Raw genomic sequence first — 25,220 nt, forward strand, 5'->3', positions numbered from 1 at the left:
CTACTGTATACTGAGTTTGCCGTCTTGCTCTAATGCTTTGTATGCCTTCCACTTTGCCTCAGTCCTCTAATACTTTGTTCCAGCCATACTTTTCTTTCACGCCGCCAACTCGCCACCCTCCCAGTCCCTTCCCATCTGTAGCGCTGCTTGGCGCTCCTTCTTTGTGCTGATGTTGTTTTTCTTTCCAAAGCCGTCCTCTCTTTTTTCCCTCCTCCCGCTTGGCAAATTATTTGTGCCCATAACAGGTGAACTCACTATATGACTGCAAGGGCTTGTACCTGACATTTCACTACAATAACAATCACAGCCAAGACAAAAAGTGCTGTTTGTGTTAACACTGTTTACTTTGCCTCTTAATGTGGTGAAATAAAGAGGGTTGGGTAACTGCCGAGGCACAGAGTCATCATTTGTTCAAGCGTTTGCACAAGAAAGCTTTCTGCAACATCTGATGCTTCCCGCACTGTTAAAGGGGTCAGTCCTAATCCCTCAGCACTTCCTGTGGCACTCGTCTCCTCCCTCCCAATTGGCCGGGATGCACGTAGGAGGCAACGCTGCCATCCAGTAACATGGCAGATGTCCCTCACTGTGTGATTGCTCAGTGTCAAGTAGGCGGTAAAAACAGGTGACACATTTATTTGCAGGGCGTTGCGTTATTTGCAAAGAAGCCTTCGGCGATTAGTCATCATTTGTGCAAATGTTCCCTCTCCTCACTTTCACTTCCCAAAGAGACCGTTTTCATTTGAAATAATAAAAATGAAAAAAACAAAAAACAAAACTGTAGCCACACGTTGCGTTCAAGTGCTTTGGCATAGCGGTCAATTTCACTCCTACACCAGTAGACTGTGCCGTGCAACTTGACAGCAGTTATCTATTTACATAAAAATCCTACCTGTCTGGTGGAGGACAGATGGATGTGATATCTATGTGACTGGTTCTTCAGTGTAACAACAGGAAGAATAATGTGAAGCACTTCAGTCCTTTCTCTGTGCAGTGTCCTCATGCCACACTCACTGCTCGCCACAGTAATCTGTCTTCCAGTCCTGCAGAGCGCAACTTCTGCAGCCTCCTACTAACCCTATTTAAAAGGGAATTTCTCTACATTTAATAGGTCAAATGTGTTTTTTAGGGCATCAGATCATGAAGCACATGTGAACATGAACTGAAAACTCCTTCAACCTACCTACCTGCCACTTCTGCAGCAGCACACACACAGCAAACTGTATATATACAGTTTGCTGTGTGTGTGCTGCTGCAGATATATATGTATGTCTATATACAGTCCAGTTATTTTCCCTAATGATAAACATCACTGGATCTGTGACACGCCTTAAACAAGAGTAGCCGAGTTGTAGGGATAGTGAATGTTACAGTATGAGCTTTTCCACAATAAGCAGAAAAAATCAACATACTAATTAATTAACATTTTTTAATGTTCAATGTAAAAACATGGCAACAAGTAACAAAATATTGTGTTAATATTTGGCTTAATATTTTATCTGGACAAATAAGCAGGGAGTCACGTAGCAGTCCATATCTGAAATGATGAAATATATGTTGTCTCATCGACTTATCGCCTGTTGCCAGTTTCCTGGCCTTTGCACAGAAAGATTATTTTACAGTTCCAAACACTTCTACAGTATTATAATAAATCGTCAACTTTTTGTGTAAGAGAAGGCCAAGAAAATGGTAACAAAAAAATGTAATGGTTGATTGTTGTCTTACACTGGGCAAAAGCAGTCAGTGGGTGCTTCAACAGGTTTTCAATATGGGCCGTGATTCAAAGACTAATGTTGATGAGCCTTTGAATCGCTGCACCAAAACATTTCACTTTGACTCTCCTCTGTGCAGCTTAACATGTCTGACACTTTGAAACCTGAGGAAAGGATGATGAATTAAGATTCAGGAATAACTGCTCTCACATTGAGAAAAAAAAAACAGAAGAGTGCTTGATTACAAGAGGCAATATTGAGGCTCTTCAAGTATCAGGCAATCCAAACAGATCGCATCTCAAGTGTGTCAGATGTTGGAAAACAACCTCCAAATGGATACGTTTCTGCAGTTCTTTCAGCTGGCAGCATTCACCGACTGTGTGTCTAATGCATCTGGCAAACAACGCCGATGCTTGCCAGCAGTGAGGCAGATACACTATCTGCTTCACATTAACCTCCCCCTGTGTTCCCAATGCCTGTTGACCCAGACGTATTATGAACCTACAGGTAGGTTCATAATGTGTGTTATCGAGAGATGAGGGCATCATGCAAAGACATACACCAGAGAGCAGCGTTATGCTGTCTCGCAGTAGGAGCGCTATTGTCGCTTGCGGTGTAATGTGCATATAATTTGAACACACATGCATGCACACACATACTGTTCTTACTACTGTGCTCTGACTGGAGGGCATGCTGGGACACGCCACCCTGTAGCAGCAGCCGCCGCAGATATGAGAGTATCGATAGCTAATGAATGTATATAGTGGATTCCCCCCAGGTAACACTTCACCACAATCTTCGCCATTTCTCCGCAGATCTGCAGCACATATGATGATTAATATTCATCATATGGCTCCTCCATTGCCTGCAGATGCCCCCTCTGTATCCACAGGGACCTACACACCCTGACTCTAACATTAAATCCATTTACACACAGTCGGCTTGATGCGACGCGTACTCGACTGGCTGTGTGTGCTGTGCTAAGGTTAAGGTGTCTAGCTCAAGGGCGATGTGGTGTAGCGGTGGCAGGTACGGTCCCGCTGGGAATCCAGGAGCCTCGTCGTGTATTCAGACCCCCAGCTGGTAAATACACGTTTAATGCTACCGAGTCAGCAGGGGCAGGCGGCGCGCACAGAATACACGATCACTTCGGGTGATTTACTTTGAAGCAGCGAAGGTACGAGGGACTAGTGGGAAGATTTCCAGCGTCAGCACATGGAGGCTGTGCTCAGCTTTTACACTGTGTGAAAGCTAACACAGAAGACCTGTCAGGTGGTAACTGTTAGCATCAGATTTTGCAGCTGTTTTTCTGGCAGATTTTGTAGAAGAAACCAGGAAATTTGCTGAACACACTATTTTGTCATTGTTTACCTACTTAATGTTGAGTTGATGTCATATTTTCACACTGTCCAGTCACAGCTATCAGATATGTGTCATTTTGCAGAGTTTAATATTACAGAAATCAGTGACATTGATTATAATAAGGCTAAGGTTGTGGCCTATGTGTATATCTATATCACAACATCGGAAAAAAACATTAGAACTTTTCGTTGTTGAGTACATCAACGCAGATTTCACTAAAATTGGATAACTAATAATATTGACTTTATTGCCCTTATTTCACTGCCACCTTATTGTAAACATCTGGTTTTGATGTCAGTTTCATTTTTTTTTTTTTTAAACTCACCATGACCCTTGAACACGAGTCGACCAGGTTCGTTCAGTGCAAATTTTGTGCGCTTCTGCAGCTGCATCGCGCTCAGTCACTTCAATAATTAAATAAATCCATACTTAACTTAAAGTAACATTGCAGAGTTTTTCGGCCTTAAAATAATGTTTCCAGACTCATTGCAATGGTAGAAAAATGGTTAATAGGACGAATGGTCCTGCCGCCGCAGCCTGAGCCGGGTCGCGTCGGCTGAAACTGCACTATGTAACTTCCCTGCACGGGTACAAAACACTGCCCCCCTCCTCCCCCGTCCCCTCTGCGTCGAGGGAGAGACGTGGTGGGTAAAAGCGAAACTACGGTTCTCCTCCGGTCATCGTCGCCGTTGTCAAAAAAAACAAAACTTTTTCTTTTCTCACGCGGTACTTAACTTCACATTTGTTTAATTTATTCTGACAAAGTTGCACTGCGCAGTACAACAATAGCGGGAGAGGTCGGACATGTCAAAACAAGCAAATCTTAAAAACTATTTTCTGAAACCAAACGGGTCTAATGAGAAGGATTATGATGAGTTTTTATTGCATCTATTTTTCAAACAAATGTAGCAAACGGACATTATTTGATTCAAAGTTGGCAGCGTGTTGTGTTACTATGATGGTATGAGCCAGTCCAGATGTGTTTTTTGTTTGCAAACGGTATTATCTGAGAATAGGTAGGCCTTCAGCTATAGCCTATATACTATGTGCCAGTTATGCAGGGCAGTCCCTGTGAAGGAAGCTGAGATGATAGGAGAAAAAAAAACCTGTACCACCTGTAACTCACCTGCAGCTGACCGAGCTGTCAGAGGAGCTCTGCTGTCCCTCTCTCTTCAGCCTGTTTGACTGCATTTTGTATGTTGTATGTTGAGTTCAACATGTGAAGAAGTCCTGATCAGCTGAGCCAGAGCTCAGTGGATGTGGCTGCACTGCTTTAGTAGTGTGTGTTGATAACATCAGCAAGAAGAAAAGAAAAAGGAAAATAAAAACATTGTCGTCATCATCATCCTCTCAATCGCCAGAGGGTTGGGTTGGCTATCGGCACAAGCCTATAATCACAGACGCACAGATCAGTTACTGTTATTAACCGATTAACGAGCGTCAGTTATCGAAAATATATTCAGAATGTGCATCCCTATTTTCAATGAAAAAGATTATAAATTTACATGCCTTGATATCATTCTTATATAGCCTGCATATCATTTATCATTTTAAGCTGAAAACCTGACAGTCATGTGTACGGTGCCATTTTTTTCTAGCAGAAACCATGATCTGTATTGCGTTCTCCTCCCACACAAATTGAATGTAACAGGTTCTATTCCCTGGGGGTTGCTTGAATCAATGCAGTATGGATAAGCCAACGCAGATGTAACTAAGGTGGCTTGATGGTGGGGTTGTGGAAGGAGTGGGGCGAGGGGGGTGGATACCTCCAAAGGTATTTTGCATAAAAATAAACCAACAGAGCACACTGAACATCACAGACATTGGATTTATCTCACCCTCGCATCAGGGGAAGAAATGCAGATTCAGGTCCTCAGCTTTCTAGCTTTATGAGATGCGTTTGCATTGCTTGTAATAACATCTAGAGACCAATATTTGTGCATCGATGGGTTTAAAATCTTAGTCTTGATTCATGTTCTTATAATCACATGATTCTGTAGTGTTAGTGTTCCTGCTTTCTGTAAGAAATGTCTCAAAATTTAGTGTTTTTGATGGATCTCAACATGAACCACAATGTGTGGTGTGAAGGTGCACCTACATTTTCTGCTTTCTGATTACCAGAAAAGGAAAAATGGAAAAAAAAAAGTTTGCAATCAATCTCAAAGAAAGTGATCCTTCTCACAGCGCCCACACAGCCAACACACTCGGAAATGTGCCTGACCACATGCAGCTACTGAGCGCTGAGAGCTCTTCTACACTTTAAGTCACACTCACAACACTTTAACAGCCACTACTGGCTTGCATTGCACAAGCCAAACTAATTGTTTATAGAATTGATTTCTTATTTAATTAACAGACAAGCTAATTAGTTTAAACTTGAAATCCAAGAGCCACTCAAGGGGAATCAGAGTGTTTCCAAAAGTTTGTAGTAGAGAGGAAAATGAAATTTTCTTCATGGTGATTGGTTATGTCGCTGAGAGGAAGACTGCATCGCACTTCACCCTGATTTATCTGCTGTGAATACACAACGTCTCCCCAAAGAGAATGATAAGAGCTTTTTTTCTTCTTCAATGCATCTCTTACATTGGTTAGATTGAGAATAGAATATATGTTTCTAATAGTGTACCTTTGGTAACAACATCCAGATGCTGGAAGCTGCTTCTTTAAGTTGTCACTGTATGAAAGAGGATAATGATGCCATCAGTGGCAATGGTGCCTTCAGGGACAGAGTAGATGTGCATGAGTCAGATTAAATGGAAATTGAGAAAAACACAAAGGAACTGTCTTGGGTTTTGTTTTTCAGGACTTTGCTTATGATAATTCCACACAAGTGAGTTTTATTGTTTCATAAAAGTGACACAATGCTTTCAACTGTAAATGTTTGCAGTCACATTAAATAAAGATAGTTACAGTACAACTACAATTTCTTTTTTCACCCTCGCCTCAAATTAACCCAGGTGAGTCTATTCAAAGGCTGTCTCAACACCCACCAGAATACTGTAGTGATTAATATTATTTAGCTCATAAGTTTAAAAAGAGACACTTATTAGCTGCCTGTCCAACTGAAATGAAGAAGTTTTGGCATCACTCTGTTTGTTGTCTATTCTTAGAGGTTTTCTTATAAAAAGGCAACACCCTCATTTCTCACTTCTCTTGAAATATTCTTCAGACTTTACAAAAAAAACACAGTCAGCTTCTGGGGCTTGTACAACTGGTCCGACCGGCCTTCATTGCAGGGTGTATACTGCACTGTGATGAATAAAACAGCTTATTTTGGCCTGTCAAACTGCACCCTTCTCCACACTTCAATGTGTGCATGGGGCTCCAAAGCAAGAAATATTCTGTATCTAAAGAGTTTTGATTTCTGTGTGGTTCTTTTTAGCCTTTCATTGAGCAGAAGTGCAAAGGTGTAGGGAATACACCAGCTTCTCAAATGTAAGATGCAGTTGTTAGCATGTCCTGCTAACTATCCTGTTTATCACCTCTAAGATCATCAGCTGCAACAGAGCTGAATTCATTACATAACATCCAAGCAAATACAGTACTTGCTAGCCTCTGTGACTTCGGCGTAGTGTGGTTTCTTACTTAGCACCTCTTTGTCACGCTTTTAGAAAACATGGATAAAAGAGCAGCCAGTTACTTTGAAAGAAAGAAAAATGACTTTACCACTAACCCAGAACATTAAAAAAAACTACAACTACCATGAAAAAACACTCAATACATCAGCGTGGATCATGACTCTCTTTCATCCATATCTTCAAAATTTACCAACACTTACCAAGTCTTTTCTCTTCAGCTTTCTAGCTGTAATCTCTGTGGTCTTAATTTTGTACACCGTCAGTCCTCTTTGTCCTGTTGTTATTATAGACATGTCTGAACTAGCCGCGAACCCTCAACGCGCTCATGGAGACGCCTCTTCAGTCGAGCTGTGACATTTAGCCCTCGAACATCTAGGGATTATGGGAAAGCGTATTTGTTAGAAGCTCCTCAAAAAAAAAAAAAAGACTTGTTCTTAACACATGAGGCAAGCTGTGTGGCGCACTGTTGAGAAAGGTTTTGCTCCAAGACTTAGCTATTTGTCAAAGAAGTTAAAAATGTCACTCGGATTTTGAATAAGGAACCCAGATGTTCAGGCTCACTATAAACCCTCTCCTTATCAATGCTGATCTTTTGTTTAACCTTACTTATCATCTACTTTTTGACAGTTTTTACACAAATAAAAGGTCACATCCAGAGCATTGTTTCAACCAACTTAATGAGCAAGCGTTAGCTTGATTAGTTAGCCAACCACAGAAAACCAACAGATGTCATTTTAGCAGAATAAAAGTTGCAGTTGCCTGCAAGAAATAGAAAGCCGGAGTTGTTTACCTCTGTCTGAAATCATGCTGTAGGTGGAGCGACAATGAGTAGCAACCACCCTCTCACCACAGAGCTTCCTCAATACGATCCCATAATGAACAGCACAAAGGGAAACAGGAGTGGTCGGTGTTTCTGATGGCACTGTGTAAGATCAACGCTGCTCACCAACAGATCTCAGATTTCCTCCGTATTGGGAGATACACCTTGGGGGTGCGGGGGCACTGAGACAGACGGGCAAGTGAAAAACGCTGAGTGAAACACATTGCGATCCTTTCCTTACTGTGAGCCCCACTTCCCCAAGCCCACCGACTACATCACGGCTGTCCTCCCTGTTGTTGAGTCATCACATTTCTGCGGAAAATGAGATTCGCTGTGCCACGAAGACTGATGATCCCCTTTAACCTCAGCTACTGAGGCACTTTTCCACATCCAAAATAGCAACCAAGCGTTTCTCCCTTTACTCTTTGAAGGCCTCTCATATCTTATGTTTAAGTGGTGTTGACTTTGAACATGCCCTGTTCAAGCCTTGATAGGCTGCCGTATCAGCTGAGCGACTTGAGGAAGATTCAAGTGCGCTCAAAGAACACTCAACAGGCGTATCCCAAGGGCGAATTGGGTAGTGGTGTGGTAACAGACTTGTTTTCATCACTTTAGCAGTATGTCATTGGCTTAGGAGGTTGCCCTAGAGTCGGGAGTGTCGTGGTCATGCCAATTTCACTTATGCCGGGCAGCTTCAGTTACATGGAGAATATCCAAGTAACGACATATCTAAATATGATAACACGACTGCAATAAGTAGGTTAAATGTGCACTGTGACACTGAGAACCCAGGGGCCACGTGTATAAATTTTAAATTTGCTCAAGAGACATGTATACGTCATTACCCACACGAAGGCATAGGGATGCCTTCGGCTACTTTTTTATAATGAGCCACATTTTAATGTAGTGGAAATTACATTTTTAAATATATCAAAAATAAATGACAAATGTATGCGGGTATATTGTGTTGTCTCATAAAATCACTGATGAGTACTTTGTTTGATGGTGGTACAGAAATTGTACTGCAGTTTACACCAGGATCTAGTATTCCAATTAAAGACACACTTATGGATTTAAAGCAGAAGTAAGTGATATATTTGTGTTAATATAAGTCTTAAATAGTTATATCTTCCGACAGCAATCACTTACATAGAGTGTTTGGACTGAAACACGGGTCTGTCAGTCACTCTGCTCTGCTCTGAGCTGAAGAGAAAACATTTATCGTATCCTACAGTTTTTATCCAATGAGGAGAGAGAACGGCATGCAGGGCTGTGTGTGCAGCCAAGGAACGCCGTGAATGTGGTGACGTAGCGACGAGGACTGTTATGGTGCATTCAAGGAAACTCGTATTTTTCCGACCGTGAAGTGGTACCAGTTCGATCTGGTACGAGTTCACCGGTCGGAAGTTACGAGTGGCCGTTATAGTGACTTTCACCGGTAAAACAGGTCGGAAAAACACGAGTGGGTTGCCTGAAACGCTACAAAGTCGTAAGTTGTGACTTGAAGCTGTAATTTACGATTTCAAAAGCCTCCCTGGAACGCAGCATTAGCGAAAACGACCGGACCACTTACTTCTGCTTTAATTAATTACATTTGTTTAATCAATTATGCTTTTATTTTTGTTATCATTGGAGGCATCTTTTTTTTTTACTTTGTGTTTATGTATTTAATTGTGAGGCACATTGGAGAGTCAGCTTAGTAGTGCATTAAACAATTATAAAACCTAATAGTGACTGAGATGTTGGTGCTGATGATTTACAGGTTCACACTGCACATGATGAGTTAATGATGAAAATACTGGAGCTAAAATAGCCACAGCTCCCAGATGTAACCGTGACCGCTCTGACATTGTTTGAAGAATCTGCCAATACAATAACGACAGAGCTACTTGTCTACTTTTCTTTTTATTGACAAGGATAAAAACTGGTGGCGCAGATAAGCAAACAGTTGATTATGGCCAGGGCAGTGTGTGTGGCTGACTGTGGCAGAAATGTGACTTTTGCGTAGTTCCATTCAGACAGGATTTGTACAGATTACAGTGATGAGTTTGACAAAGTTCATCTCAGCAACTTTCACCATGTATCCTATATGGATGTGCATGTATACACTATGCTGTACAAAAGTTTGAAGCACTTCAGATGTGCATCCGTCATGCAAAAACCCTCAGGGAAGATTGCGATCGGTCCCACATTCATTCTGCAGCATGACAGCCGTAGTCATAAAGAAGTATCTTCAGTGTCAAGAAGAACAAGGAGTCCTGTAACAGACGCTCCGGTCCCCACAGAACCCTGATCTCAACATTATGGTGTCAGTCTGGGATTACATGAGGGGAGACAGAAGACACTCAGACACGGAGACTAAATCCACAGAAGAACTGTGGCAAAAAAAAATTGCAACAACCTACCATGAAAAACTGTATGCAAGCAAACCGGGGTGAATTGTAAGCTCACTTCCATGGTCAGACTTAAACTTCACAGAAATGCATTCTGAAGTATTACACAATGGAATATTTCAGCAGTTTCTTAATTAATGTTTTAGACTATTTTTGCATCTTTTTGATTAATTCCTCCCATTGAGTCAAAGGGCAGCAGAGGTTCATGTAACTGAACAAATGAGACAGGAACATAACCAGTAGCAAGGTTTCTGCCAGTAAACACAGAGGCTGTTTATTTGTGTGTGTGTTTTTTTTCTTAGAGGCTATATGAGTTTCTTAGGGAATTGGAGATTAAGAGAAAGAGATATGAAGAGGGAGAAAATATCACAGCTGAGACATAGGGGGGAGAAAGTGAGCGAGAGAGAGGGAGACAGACAGAGAGAGAGAGAGGAAGACTCTCATAGAGAGACACATTAAAGAAAAGAAAAAAACTATTCTCTGGGAACACAATGCCGGATGGCGTGCTCCAGCTAAATAAATTATCACGGGGGCTATTTTTAAGCTGAAGTGTAAATGCAGTAATCCTTGGAGCAGGAGCTGCGAAGAGCCAACACAGAGAAGCCACATGAGGGAATACAGCTCTGCCTTTATCTTTCCCTCCTGCTCGCCCGGCTCTCTGTCTTTCTCTCCTCCTCTCTCTCTCTTTATCCCTCTCTCCGCATCTCCACCCTATCCCAGCACCTCTATCTTTTCTCGCTTTATCCGTTTCCCGTTTCTCTCTCTCCCTCTCTCTCGTTTTTCCTTTCTTTTTTCTCCCTTGCCTTTCATATGGTAAAAGCCTCCTTTCTGTGTCAAAGTATTTTGCTTATCACTGAGCCCTCTATGGGGACTCCACTGAGTTCTATTGTAATAAACAATAACAGGCCTTTGAACAAGACAGGGAGGGGAAACATGTAAGTGGCACGCAAAGAAGAGGCAGTCAGAGAATATTAGGCCACAGCGGGTCATTCTGCAACCTGCAAACAAATCTCTCATAGCCGATGTGTAATGTAGAGGCCTGATTTTTTTTTTTTCTCACACTGCAGGAGGAGAATGTTGTCAAGCTCAGGGAAAGTTTCTCTAGGAAGCCGTATAGCTCCTTGGTTGGCAGTATTGTGCTGTTTTGCCATAGGAAGGGAGACCCTCCTCTGCTGCTGTTTAATGGCACATAATGGGGTGTCGTTAATCACCGGCACAGGCCGAGGTTTCACAAGGTTAATGACGGCGTAGCCAAGCTCTCAACTGTGTCCCATTCCTAAGGTATTTATCAGTGTCAGCAAGAACCTGAGAGCTGAGTGCAGTTCATGGTTCTCTCTCTCTCTCTCTCTCTCTCTCTCTCTCTCTCTCTCTCTCTCTCCCTATCTTTCTTCATATCCACCTTTTCTTCCTCTACTCTCAACCCCCCCCTCACTCCTTTGCATACTCGGTGTATACTGTATAGTAATAGCACACGAGAAAACAGAAATAAACCAGGTCTTAAAAGTGCAGCCTAGGGTTCAGCATTATATGATAAAATCTCCTATCTTCTCTGTGATATATGGGCGGCTGCGTCTCAGGAGGCCAAGCGGGTCGTCGACTAATCCTGAGGTCGCTGGTTCGATTCCCAGCTCCTCCAGTCCACAGATCGAAGTGTCCTTAGGCAAAATACTGAACACTGAATGTATCATCGGTATTTATGATTGTTTGTGTATGGTAGAGAAGAAGCACTTTGAGTGGACAATATGACTAGAAAAGTATAGTCCATTTGATATCCTTAGTCCCTGATTATGTTCTCAATGGCACATAATAAATAAATACATCTATACATACATTAATGTATAACAGTGAAAAAACTTTAAGCATATTGTGTGTCTGAGAAAAACACAAATATATTTAGTTTACAATAACATAAAACGGTGCTGATGGCCTCTATGTCAGTTGACTTATCGATTAATCAACAAAATGTTTAAGCTCTAGAGCTATCAATACTTATTATGATGCAGTAAATGATCTGGAAACACAGTGGAGAAAGGACAGATCTTATTGGCTTTAAAAGCAAATGGAGTTGGCACATAGTCAAGATGCTTCAGCTCTCATCACCTGACATAAGTAATGACTCGAACAAACTCTACTGGCTGATGAGGGCAGCAAGATGCAGTATGAGTGAAATCGATTAAAAAAAAAAACATAGTAATGAGACTTACGCTAAGAATTATTTTTAGTCAAACTGCTAATTCCAAGGTCAGTAATGGACCATGAATGAAAGTGAACAAAGATCAAGCTGCTTCATTACAATAATGCAGTAATCTCAACTAGAAACATCGAAGAAAAGATGTGGTAACATCTTTAATATATTCCACTTATATACATTGTCTGTTGCAAAAGCAGCTGCATTGAAATGTTCAGACCATTTCAATGCAGCTGCTTTTGCAACAAATGCCACCAGAACCAGAACCGGTACCAGAACCTCTACTGCCTTGTTTATTTAATCTGAACAAAGCCAGAAATGTGAAAACAACACACTGCAGGTTTTTTTTCATAATGAACTCAGTAGTTTCCACAGTCTTCTCATCAGCGAGGATGCAAATAAGCACATTTCCTTGTTCCTTTAATTGTGAGATCTCAGTTGGTATATCTACAGTAGGCAACAGGCTGCTCAGTTTTGCTGTATTCAGTCAAAAGGTTTTAGCTTGAGTATCAAACGCAACATCATATTTATTCCTCATGATTCATCCTGATGAAATCCTCTAACCCCAGTCATGTTTTCAAACCAGCAACCACCCATGATGTTGTGTAAGCCTCGGGCTAATCGCACCACTAATGTCATCAAAGCAGAACTTGGGGGATTGCGCTTTCCTGTTTAACACCATGATTCATCTAAAGGCATTGCATCAATCAAGGGAGGCGAACACAGAGAGCAGAGCTGAGCTGTACAGGAAAATCCCCCAGTGGGGTTTAGAGAGTATCAGTGGGGAGAGGAGGTGAAGAGATGTGTCTGAAGATCTGAATGGGTGTGACGGATGTGCAGAAGGGCTTCTGGTGAGGTCAGTGGAGGAACCTGTAGTTCTGGTAGTGATGAATGGAGGGATGGAGGAGGGCTGCATCCATCTCAACATGACACCTGACTGCAGCGGAGAGAGGAGCTTGTTTTTAAATATTGACAGCAACAAGACGATTGGCTCGCAGGGGCCACGGCAAAATCTGATTGGTTTAACAGAAAGAGCGTCCGCCCTCTGTTGAGTTGGGAAGCAGGCCGAGAGAAGGGAAGAGAGAGAGAGTGAATAAAATTTTCAACAAGCTCCATATCTACACCGAGGTGCTCACACACAGCCATGCTTGCTCTGACAAAAACATGCACATAAATATAGATACATGCAGACATCAGCATACATGCACTGAAATAAATGAAGGGCTTGTTTCCACTGTTCCACTTTTTGCTCCTTTGCATCGCCATCTTTAAGCCCTGAAGGCCGTGACAGCTCTGTGTCAGGAGAGATATCCTGCATGATAGAGCAGCGCAGTAAAGAAATGGCACTGAGCTCAGTTTGACAGTCCCCTGCTGAGCAACTAAAGGAAGCTGAAGCATGGAGGCAAAATTTGTGTGTGTGTGAGTCAGTGTATGTGTTGGCAGGTGGCACTGGAAAAGGCACAGTGGCAAACAAATCCAACTTGACACAAGTTCGAATACCAAAATACAAGCACTTTTGAGAACTACCATCCCTCTGTCTCTTGCTCTGCATAAAATAGACTTATTTACTTAACCACACTGGGTACCGCTGATGAGGAGCTCTACTTTAAAGAGATAGATAAAGAAAGGAGGAGGAGGAGGAGGAGGAGGAGGAGGAGGGGTGGGGGTAGGGAGGGGGCTTCCCATCAGTTGTTTATGTTGTTGAAATCAGGGCAGGAAAAGAAGCAGGCATGCTCGCTGAGAGTCACAGAATAAGATGACCTATTTTGAACGCACACTGGGAGACGAGGCTCTCTAAACCTTATCTGAGCGCCACAGAGGCTCAGAACTCCACATATATGAATATAATATAATATAACCACACGTATATGCATGTATGTAGCCATAGCTTGTCCCTCCACTCGTTTGAACTTTCACTTGGATTAATCATCCAAGCCGGTGGCAGTTGTGATATAGCTAGAGTCAATGACCTCTCACTTTCAACAGCCGTACCTTCTGGCGGAAGCCCTTGAGTCAGACAAACAGTAGACTTAACATAAATCAATATATAAATCAATAAGAAGCATTCTTGTGTAAGTGCAGAGAGTTCACCTCGTGGCCCTCTTCATTATGGTATGCCGGTAAGGTCGTTGTAGCTCGGACCACATCTATGTTTAATGTACTTTTGTTCTGGAGTTTGAGGCAAATTATTGAACTCTGTGCGAGAACATGTGGTGAAGTGTCAGACTTTTATCTCCTGAATCTCACCAGCGACTCCAGAAAGGTGTTGGTTTCTCTCATAACTGCTTTTCTTGCTGTGTCTTTTAAAGGGATAGTTCAAAATGTTGGCAAATTCACCCACTGCCATAATCCCTGTAGTCATAGGGGTATGTTCATTACCTTTAATTGTCGGTGAATGTTGTTTTGAGACCCGCGGGGCAGAGACGCGAGCTGTTCAGTGAACACAATGGAGGTGAATGGTACATTGTCCCCCATCCCTCAAAACTCATCAAATATACAGTCCAACAACTCCAAAACACTCTCGTGGAGAAGTTGTGACCTGCACATTCACCACGCTATGAAATAATCATGTAACATTATGAGACAGAGTTGTTTTCGAGGCAAATTGCAGCCGGAACTACATTCTAAACACCGCAGCTGGGCGGAGTGATTTCAAAAGTGCAAGTAGTTCTGAGTATGTTCTTAGTGTGTCGTAATGTTATTTATACATGTGGTGAATGTGCAGGTCACAACTTCTCCACAAGAGTGTTTTGGAGTTGTAGAAATGTATATTTGACCCCTGTCCCTCAAAACTAATCAGTGTACCATTACCTCAATTGTGTTAGCTGAGCAGCTCAAAATGTTTAACTATCCCTTTAAGCTTTTATTTAGCCTAAATATGTTTTATGATGGTACGGTACTGCGGTTGTTAGCACTGTTGCCAGTTAAATCCCAGGTCAGAGGTAACTGTGTGGAGTTTGTGTTGTTCCTCCCTGTGTCTGTATGGGTTCAGCTTCCTCCTACAGTCCAAAGGTCTGAATGTGAAAGTGAATGTGTGCGGTTGTTTTGTCTCTATGTGTTGCCCCTGGAATAGACTGGCGACCTGTCCAGGTGAAGCCCACCATGACCTTGTACATACTGTACTGGTGGAATAGCTGATGGATGTCTGACTGGGCTGTATTTGTGTTTGTACATCCAGTATTGATTAGAATTATGTCCATTTATATGTCCTTCCCCTAACTGTGCTATACCGTTGTTGCCTTGTGCAGTCATTGCAGGCAGCCTTGTAGCACGGTATTTTTGCAGAATTAACCAATTACAGCATTGATTGACAGTAAGTTAAACACAACTGTGCCACCCTCAAGGATATTCAACGTTCCAATGTGTCAATGTGAATGAACCATTCAATTTTTTTCTTCTTCACTTTTGTCTTGTGGAATCTTATGACTTTTATCCCTCCAGGCCTCTGAAAATCCCTCACATGAAACAATCAGAAAAGGAAAAAAATCAATCTCTCTTTGAACTGCTGACAGCTCATGTCCACACCGAGGCCATAACCTCTGATAAGAGGTCACATGCTTCATTTGAAAGGGTCACAAGCCCAGAAGTTCTCGAACCGCTGCTCTAAAGGAGCGTTGGCTGAGCTGTGTTTTGTTCAAAGGTGCAGTTAAGAGGGTTTTTGGCACAAGAAGCAGCTAACAGCTATTTTCTATTTTAAAAGATACAGTGGAGTTATAGCATTTTCAGCAATGTCACAGCCAAACTGAATGAGCTTCTCTTTTCTTTTTCATGGTATCAAGGATGGCTGCATGTGCATGTTAGTTCATGTACATCTGCACAAGTTTCCCTGTTAAACCGTTGGGCCACAGTGTATCACGTAGCATTCAGGTAAAAGCAACCACTGGCGTGTTTTTTTGGCAACAAATGCATCTGATAAAGAAATAAGATCAAGCCGGAGGATAGGCAGACATGCCATAGAGACTATACCAGCTCAAACCCCTGTTGGCCACCGGATCTTTGGCGTCTTAACCAGCTCCATCAGTGTCATTCATGTGGCCGGTCCTGGCAGATAAATTCAAGGATGAATTTCTTTTCCCATCTGACTATGGAGCCAATAACTGGTCTGGCTTTTTTCTGAGATGGAGACTCGGCTGTGGCAGTGATGACCGTTTACAGAACCTTTAATCATCTGTTGGTAGTGCTTGTGAAATCTTGCATTGACACTGCCAACTAACACTTAGAGACAGAATTCGCAATGGGGGTTTTCCTTACAGGGTTGTTTGAAGGACTCACTACCACACAGAGAAGACTCATTATTTTCCAGCCACATACTAATTAGATAACTGAACAGATCAGGCTGTCCCACTATTCATTTTTCTCTCTCATATCACACACAATCACTCAAACTCAGTGTTTCTACCAGTGTTTTTTGAAAAAAGGCTCAGTAATTCCATAAAAGAGTGGTTGTAAATGGGACATTTGTTGGACTATTTTCATTGATTTCCATGGATTAATACACGTTGGCGCACTAATCAGTCAGTCAATAAGTCAGTGGCGCTGCACAGACTTGTTAGTAGGATCAATTTACTGCTGCTTTTTCATGTCTTTCTTGGGTTTTGTTAACAAAAAAGAAAAAAGATCAGCAGCCTTATCCTTTAAAACCACATCTCAAGGTTTCCCCAACAACAGGGAAGCACCAGCAGGTAAATCCTGTATCCAGCCTACAGAACAAATACTCCAAAGCCAAAATGGACGGGATCAGTCGGTGCATATGTCCTCATTCACGTTTCAGTGTGAGACACGGCGCACGGCAGAGAGAGCCTGCACAGTGAGGTGTGCTCTGATTAAACAAGCGAGACAGGTCTCATTACAAATGAACGGGTGAGAGCCGTAAAGAAAGAGGCAAAAAGACATGAGATGAAGCCAGGAGAGAGAAAGAGAGAGAGAAAGAGATTTTGATGATCCAGACATTTGACTACCTGTCTCTGAAAAGCTGCTCATCTGTTAATACGACCATATCACATTCATCATTTGTACTGCCAGCACAAGAGAGAGTGTGCTGCTGCAGGCTGCAGGAGCTGGATCTGTCTGTGTGTATACGTGTGATGTGCGTGCAAGCAGCCATGTGTAAACCAATGGGTGTGAGATCGAATCCGTGTGTGAATTACACTGCTGAGCAGTGCATTAATAATAGATCAACTCTCCCTTTGTTTGGGACGTAAACGTGATGAGTGGGCTTTGTAATTGGTTGGTTTAATAACTGGAGACTAACTGAGTGCTCCCTCACTCACACACACATAGATACACACACACATGCAATTACACACCACAGAAACGTGTCGAAATTATAATTCTCTGTCAGATGCGAGAGCACACACTCTCCACACTCATGTCAGGGAGGCATTCACATGCTGGTCTGGTTAATTTAGGTTTGGCAGATTATAGTAATTATGTTAAAGAAAAGATTTTCCAGAGTAATTTGCCCTTTTCTGTCCTTGAAGACTGAAGCAGCAGGGTTGAAGCATCACACGCTATTTTACCAGTTTGCGAAACATGTCCTCATAAAGGTTGAGAAAGCCTCCAGGGTTTTATTGTTTTGCATGTTTTTATGACAACAGTAATCTCTTTGATCATCTGAAAATGTTTCCCTATCGATGTAACCTCAACCAGAACAGCAAACAAATCCCATGCATTAAAATGCATGGCATGTGTGTCTGTGTGTGTGTGTATGTGTATGTGTGTGTGAGTGTGTACATGCAGCCAAGAGAAGCATAGTGATGCCAACACAAATTGGAAATATGGAGTGTGTCACTGAACTGCACCTTTAGACCTGTGCTCCATTTACCACTAACTCAGAATAATGTGTTAACACGAATGTGTGTGAGTGTGTACAAGTGTGCGTGTGTTTGTGTGTGTGTGTGTGAGTATGTGTGTGTACGGTGTCAATGTAAACAACCCATGAAATTAAGATTCTGAGTGGGTTTTCTCTGTGATTGTGTGATTTGTAAAATAAGGTGGCTGTTGTTTGCATGTGCTTGTGTGACAATGCAAACTATCCTTGAAATGAAGTGGTAGACCAGAGAGGAGGAGAGGGTGAAGGGGGGGAGAGGGGTGGAGGGGGGATTTGAAGAATCTTTCGAACATGCTGACAGCTTGTCAAGGCCCTCCTACGACTGTAATGAATTTCAGCCTTTTGTGCTGTGTGGTCCCACAGCACAGATAAGCCCTGGCACTAATACAGTTAACTAGGAGAGTGCGTGTGCACGCGTGTGTGTGTGTGTGTGTGTGTGTGTGGGCTGACATGGTGTTTACATGCTGTGTTTGTCAATAATGATAATGAATATTACATGGTTGAATTTGCATGACTGTTGGTGCGTGTACGGGTAATAATAGCCCTGCTGGGCTAAAATGTAACTCAGTACATTTATTTAGCTGCTGTACAACAGTGAGGTACTTTTTATGAGTTTAAATTTAAGTTTTCCCATTTCATGCTACTAATAAACAGGTTTTTGGAGGTAATCATGATCATGCAACAAAGGTGGGGAGCTGGAAACAGGAAATTAGGCGGCCTCCTGTGTTTATTAGGGTGACACGATGGTGCAGTGGTTAGCATGTTCTTCCTCCCACAGTCCAAAGGCATGCACATTAGTTTAAATGGAAGCACTAGAGGTGTGAGCTTGTGAGGTCATCATCAGTCCTGTGACAGACTGGCGATCTGTCCAGGTGACAGACAATGAAGCTTGACAATGAAGCTCCCCTAAACTTAGCTATGTAGTCGTTCATCCAATGTTTCCCTAGTCTGATTTATAACCTTCTAACTTGCATGTGTCACCTCATTTAAAATAAATAATAAAAAATAAATAAATAAAAAACATGTTGAGCAAGCTCATGAAATATACAAGAAACCAGTTTTTGCCTGTGACCTTATGAAAACGTGTTGTTTCAAAATGTCTTATAGGTTTTTAAATTTAAATTGATGAATTTAGGATTAAATGGGATTAATTTCACAAGTATGCCTTTACACTATATTCTACAAAACTGCATCTGGAGATTTTTCCTGTTAAACTTCTTTTACTTTTACCCTTAGGTTTTAAAACACTAACATGAATCCTCAGCTCTGTGTCAGTGTTGGCTCTTTGGCTGGAGTCTCAGATCCCACAAGTGAAAATAAAAATATATAAAAATCACAAATCTGTTTCCTTGCACTGAGCTCTGCATCTCCACACACACGCACACACACACACACACACACACACACACACACACACACACACACACACACACACACACACACACACACACAAGCTGTTGTCAGAGTCGAGGCTGGCATGTATCTTTGTGTCTTGTCATCACATGCGCCGACTGAGTTCTAAATGTCACTTGTCTCTCTCTGCTTCATCTGCCTGACTCATCCTCCTTGTCTTCACTCTGCATTTGAAATGCTTCTGTGTGTGTGTGTGTGTGTGTGTGTGTGACACTGACATGTGCTGGTGGTGTGCATGTGTTTGATGGACACACTGCTGCTCTCCCACCTCCTTTTGTACGATGCCTGCACGCACAATGATGCCCACTGCATTGATTTTCTTGTGCCATTTTATAATTATGTCTCCCCTCTTTTTATTCACCCCCCCTCCCTCTCTCTCTCTTTCTCTCCCTCTTTCTCTCTTTTATCCTGTCTCTCTTATCTCCCTCCTCTCTCGTCTATTTTTCTAATTCCATCCCCCTGATCCATTTTTATGCCTCACTGTGCCCATGCTTGTTATCTCGGCCCCTTCTCTTTTTTTTGCTGTTTGATCTCAACTTCTTAATTTCCTCTCGGTTTCGTTTTACCCCCCACCCCACCAACACCCCCTTTCCCCACTCTTCCTATGATAGTCGTCATCGTTTCTCTTTTTGCTCTTCTGTTTTCATCTTATTTTTCTCTTTCTTGCCATTTGTGATTTTTCTCAACCTCTTCCCTCTTTCCAGCGGGAGTGCTTTTCTCTCCGTCTTACACCGCGACCATCTTCTCTCTTATTCTTACATGAACTTTTTCAAACCTTCTGTCTTCTTTTTTTTTTCTTTTTACAGCCTCTCTGGAGTGCACTCCATCCTCACCATAGCCTGACGGAGCAGGATACCCAGTCACAAAAGGACGCAGACCGTCGCCACCTTGCCAACGTCCATCCAGTATGTGATTCTCAGACTCTCTCCCTGGAACCAATCACGGCTCTCTCCGCTTCACACCTTTTTGGTTTCTGTCCTCAACTTCTCCAAAAGACAAATTTGGAAAAATACCCATGCCTTCTTTTCTTCCCAGCCACTCCTCAGCGGCTCCCACGAGTTCTGACTCGCTGTTTCCTCACAGTCCAAACAATTCCTCACAGCTTCCTGGAGTCTGACCAAAAGTTTCCATTACAGACATCCCATCTCCAGTCATTTCTGACCTTTGCAGCCAAACCTCCACCAGACTTCTAACTCCTCCACTCTTCTCATACAGTACATCTGTCTTGCTCCCTCTCTCTCAACTGAACAACACCCTACAGCCAAGCCCCCCCCCCCTCACACACACACACACACACACACGCCCCCAGACTCACTCTTAACCGCCATCTACCCAGAATCCACTGTTGGCTGGGTTTCCTGAAAGCATTTAAACACAGTTATACCATTGCCTTGCGGTTGGACCATATTTTTTATGTGTGTGCTGTTTTGCTTTTCGGGAACTGTTGATCCCAAAATCATCAACCCCCCCCCCCGACTCTTACAGTAAAGAGTGACATCTACAGTATTAGTGACATCTACAGTATTATCCACAGTCTGTGGCATGTTAGCGCCTTCATCATAGCACTTTAATGTGTATTTTCTCCCGTGAGTACCCTTGTGGTGCTGCTGAGCCAACGTCTGCCCTACTGAGGACTTTTGGTAATGGCAGATTAAAAAAAGTATGTCCACAAGACTGGTCCTGTACACCTCTCCCTCCTTCAACCCTCCTCCTTATCTCTTCACAAACTTAAACTGCAACAAATGCGAGAGGTTGACGCATTTCACAATACCATGCGTGTGTAGTTTTGTGCTTTTTCTCGCCCTCATTCTGTGCATAGATCCTGTAAACAGTGTTCGACAGCCCGGTGAAGTCCCGTATCTCTTCCCCTTTCCATATTGTGGATCGCTCCCCTTACGTAGACGGTAAACCCAAGAGAACTTCACTGTGAAAAGAGTTAGCAGGGGAATAAACACTTGAACGTAGGCATCACATTAGGGACAGTTAAGTTGGCTCCCGAAATACACAATCTTGTTGTGAAAAGCAATCTGAAGGCGACGGAGCAGAACTTGGAGAAAAGAAAGAAAGAAAAACAAAGGATGGCGGAGGGGGGGGACGCATTCCATGTGTCCCCGAAAGCGCTGTGCTAGTAGGTAAACTGATTTGGCAACCCAGAAGAGGGTGGCTGAAAGAGAGAAAAAAGAAGACGAAGAAGAAGGAGCAGGCAAAGGAAAAGGGCTCAGTGAAGCAGGGGATGCTATAACTTGAAATTCTTTACAGCTAATGAGGAGAGCAAAAGAAGAAAAGACATCACAGATAACAAAAGAGAAGCCTTCTTCATTTCCTCACCTCCGTATCTCCAACTCTTTATTGCTTTGTCTGCTTTCCATCTCACTGCTTGAAACTATTTTTAGATGCAATATATTGAAACGTGTGTAGAAAGGAGACGTGCTGTGTGCAAAAAAAGCTCATCATGGAAGTGCTGTATGTTGGTCTGTTATAGGAAGACACCACTGTATCCTATTTATCTCTGATGAGGAAACTCAAACCTCTGCTGTCAATGTGAATAATGGCCAGTCACTGTTGATATTATAGGTATATTAACTGCACTTAAAAGCACATGTGTCTGTCACTTCGATCATTGTCCTCATCTCCACGATGTCAATCAGTGTAAATACATTATAAAAATCCTGTAGCCAGTATAATGACCTCTGCTGATTCCAGTGTGCTGGAGTGATATTTATCAAAAGCTCGTATCCACGCCAGTGTAGCATGAGCTGTTGTCACGGTAACAACATCTTTCCTCTCCTGGAAGGGAGCTGTCAATCAGAGGGGCATAAAATAGCTGCTGTGGTCGGCGGAGAAGAAATTTTAAAAAAGAAAAAAAAATGGGGAGGGGTAGCCGGGGTCAGCGACAGCCCCTGAGAGCCATTGCGTTGTAATGGGATTCCATTTGTACACGGGTTCCTCTGTGTCCAGCCATTCATTGTTTGGATAGCGACCGTCGCCTAATGCGGCAAAAAGGACCTGCAAGCTGATTGAATAGTATTGATCAGTTCTTCAGGACATACAGTCAGTCCTCCCAGATTACAAAAGCCTCAAGCAGTGTGTGTGGGTGTGTGTGTGTGTGTGTGTATGTATGTGTGTGACAGTCACATAGGAATGGAGTTGTTCTGGCTAAAACACAAGTGGCTATTTCACGGCCGGATGGAGATGCCATGTCCATGTCTGTCAAGGCCACAGGAGGAAGACGAGGACTGAAGCGTCTGATAGGTTCAGAATTTCTTCAGTTTCAGATTGGAAAGTGTCAAAAACTAAACTGAGAAATAGTTTTGCAGTGGTAAAAGTGTGAAACGCTGTATAATTTGACTGTAATCTGGATTTTTGGATTTAAACAATTTAGCCTGTAGCCATAACCTGTAGCCTGTTGGAATTAAACAAATAGTTAAACATTATGGAAGATGTATTTCGTAATTTACTTGTGAAGAGTTAAATAAAAGGATTAAAACCATTCTCATATCTACCTGCCTAATGTGAATCTACAGCTAGCTGCCTATTAGAGTAGCTTAGCATAACAGAGAGGGGAAGCTCTGTCCCAAGGCAATTTAAATAAAACTATTTTAATTGTGCTCAAATGCTTTTGAACATATCTGTAAAGTTAGAATTCAAAAATATATTTACTAGCTAACCCTTGCAGCAAAAGAGAGCACAGAGCACATATAGAGCACATAATAGAGTCCTATGTGAAAAGGGCTATATAATAAAATTGATGCCATTCACGTATATGTCCATGCGACTTCAGTCTGTCTAGTTAGTTGCTAGCTGCTAATTTAACCTAGCATAAAGACAGGTTTTCTTCAAACATAACAAAATAAACCAACCAGTACAATAAATTAGCCTAACAGATGCTAGATGGCTGTTCTAGTTGTGCTGCAGAGCCATTTACAAGCTGTTTCCCTCCCTTTTCCACACTTTACTTCTATGTTAAGTTAATCGACCACTGCAGTAGCTTCATATTTAGCAGACAAATATGATGATGGTGACCTTGACTGAATGACATCTCAGTTAAACTCTACATTTAGCTTGGATGTAGTCAGAAACATTACAATTTGCACATAACAACCTGACATCAAACCAACGTCCATGCGTTCCCAAAACCTGGTGGGCAAAGAACACAAGGCTGCCGTCTGGTGTCTAACAGTATATGAACCACTTGCATTGAATTTCATCATATTTTGTGATGGTAGCCCTGTAAAGAGAGTAGCCTACTCTGTATTCTGACTTAATTGTAATTCTGGACTTCAATGTGGCTATAAAGGATTATTGAAAGTGTTTGTGTCAAAATATATTCCTTTGTTCTCAAAGTGTCTTTGAAATTAATTCAGAACATTTCAGCACAGACAGTCTCTAGACTGTGAGTCGAGACATGAAGTAGCTTGCAGGCTCCCTCCACCACATAACAAATGTACAGTAGCAGTGTGTTTTAGTTATCCATATCCTAGGCTGCAGCACTGTAATAACCCTGAGTGTAAAGAAATATTGATTCTTTTGTTGTTGCTCTCCAGAGTGTATGCTCCATACTTGCAGGGAGGGAAGCGAGGGAATACATTCTCCTCCAGAGGCATGAAGGGAAACTTCCCACAGTGTTTCTGGCACAGATATCCAGGTAAAACCAGCTTGACATTTGACAGCTGTGCCAAGGTGTCCGAGGACTTGCCTGAACTAGCTCAGCCCATAGTCTCTCGGTACCTGTAAGAGGTTTGGCACGCACTCATAGACACTGATACACAGTGCACTGTTACACAAGTAAATGCCAGACTAAACCTCACACAACGTTATTGCACAACTTTTTCACAAGCTGGCACGCAAGTAAAAATGCACACGATCCCAGACCTCCTGTATAAAACACACATACACAGACCCAGACTAACAAAATACGCACAGAGAACTCACAACAAATTAGCAGTAAACACAGTTACAGCCTTTAACTCACTTTGCATAAGTTATGCATAAACACATGTAATAAGTAGCAGACAAACTGAGCAACTGCTCAAACACAATCTGAACAAAATACAAACAAATCAAATATTTTTTTCTCCCATGTTGACAGCATGTTTCAATTTAGTTTGTAACCAACAGGCATGCAGAGCAAGTCTCTTATCCCAGTCTATCTACATATAAGGTGCCTAATGATGGATATTAATGATGATATTGATATCACAATGAGTATAATAAACAGATTAATCTTCATGTATAGTGTGTTCTGTGTTTATTCTGTGTGCGTGTGTGTGTGTGAGTGACCGGCCAATTAGGATGTTACAGCTTGTCCTAAATCTGCTCGCACAGTGCATTTCTGTGTGTGTGTGTGTGTGTGTGTGTGTGTATTAACATGGACTTACACGCAGCAGATGTAGCCTGAGTTTGCAGAAAAGATTTCCTGACAGATGTTGTGGCTGGAGCGGGATGACATTGGCAGGTGGGGCAGCACCAGGCACCAGGCCTCTGGACCTCTGCAGGAAACACTATGGATCACAGCTGCAAGTAACTCCGAGTAGGTCTACTTTCACTTTTTTTTTTCTTTTAAATATCTGCCACTTGTACATATATACATATACATGTATCTACAATGATATGCATGATCTATATTCCTTTTCAGCAGTGGCAACAGCAGCAAAAGCATTTTCCTCTACCCTGGACCACAGAAAATATTCATGAGTCTTCATAAATAATACCTTAACATGTTTTTCTTTATGATGTTTGCTTATTTACTCATAAACGTTTGATATTTTAGTGAAAAAATTAGTAGCTTTAGGAACTTTAAATAACACAAACATTACGGTACACTGTAGGCACCACTTTCTAATAAGAAATAGTTTTTTTTCTTACAACAGTTAAAGGTTAAAGACTTAAACATTATTGATGATTTTTTAATTACTGATGTTTAATAA

The 25,220-nt window shown here is 42.1% G+C and overlaps 1 protein-coding gene across 2 annotated transcripts in view; it reads left to right on the plus strand.

The window, feature by feature from the left end:
* Positions 1-24,522, plus strand: part of samd12 (sterile alpha motif domain containing 12) — a 106,862-nt gene extending 82,340 nt beyond the window's left edge. For both annotated transcript variants that reach the window (XM_085791233.1, XM_085791231.1), the window contains exon 5: positions 20,100-24,522. In XM_085791233.1, the coding sequence (XP_085647359.1) occupies positions 20,100-20,131 (32 nt within the window). In that variant the 3' untranslated portion in view covers positions 20,132-24,522. The remainder of the gene's footprint in view (positions 1-20,099) is intronic.
* The last annotated feature ends 698 nt before the right edge of the window (positions 24,523-25,220 follow it).

Source organism: Trachurus japonicus, chromosome 11 (genome assembly GCF_045865225.1).
Source record: "Trachurus japonicus isolate A0001 chromosome 11, Traja_1.0".
In the NCBI taxonomy this organism is placed as follows: Eukaryota; Metazoa; Chordata; class Actinopteri; order Carangiformes; family Carangidae; genus Trachurus; species Trachurus japonicus.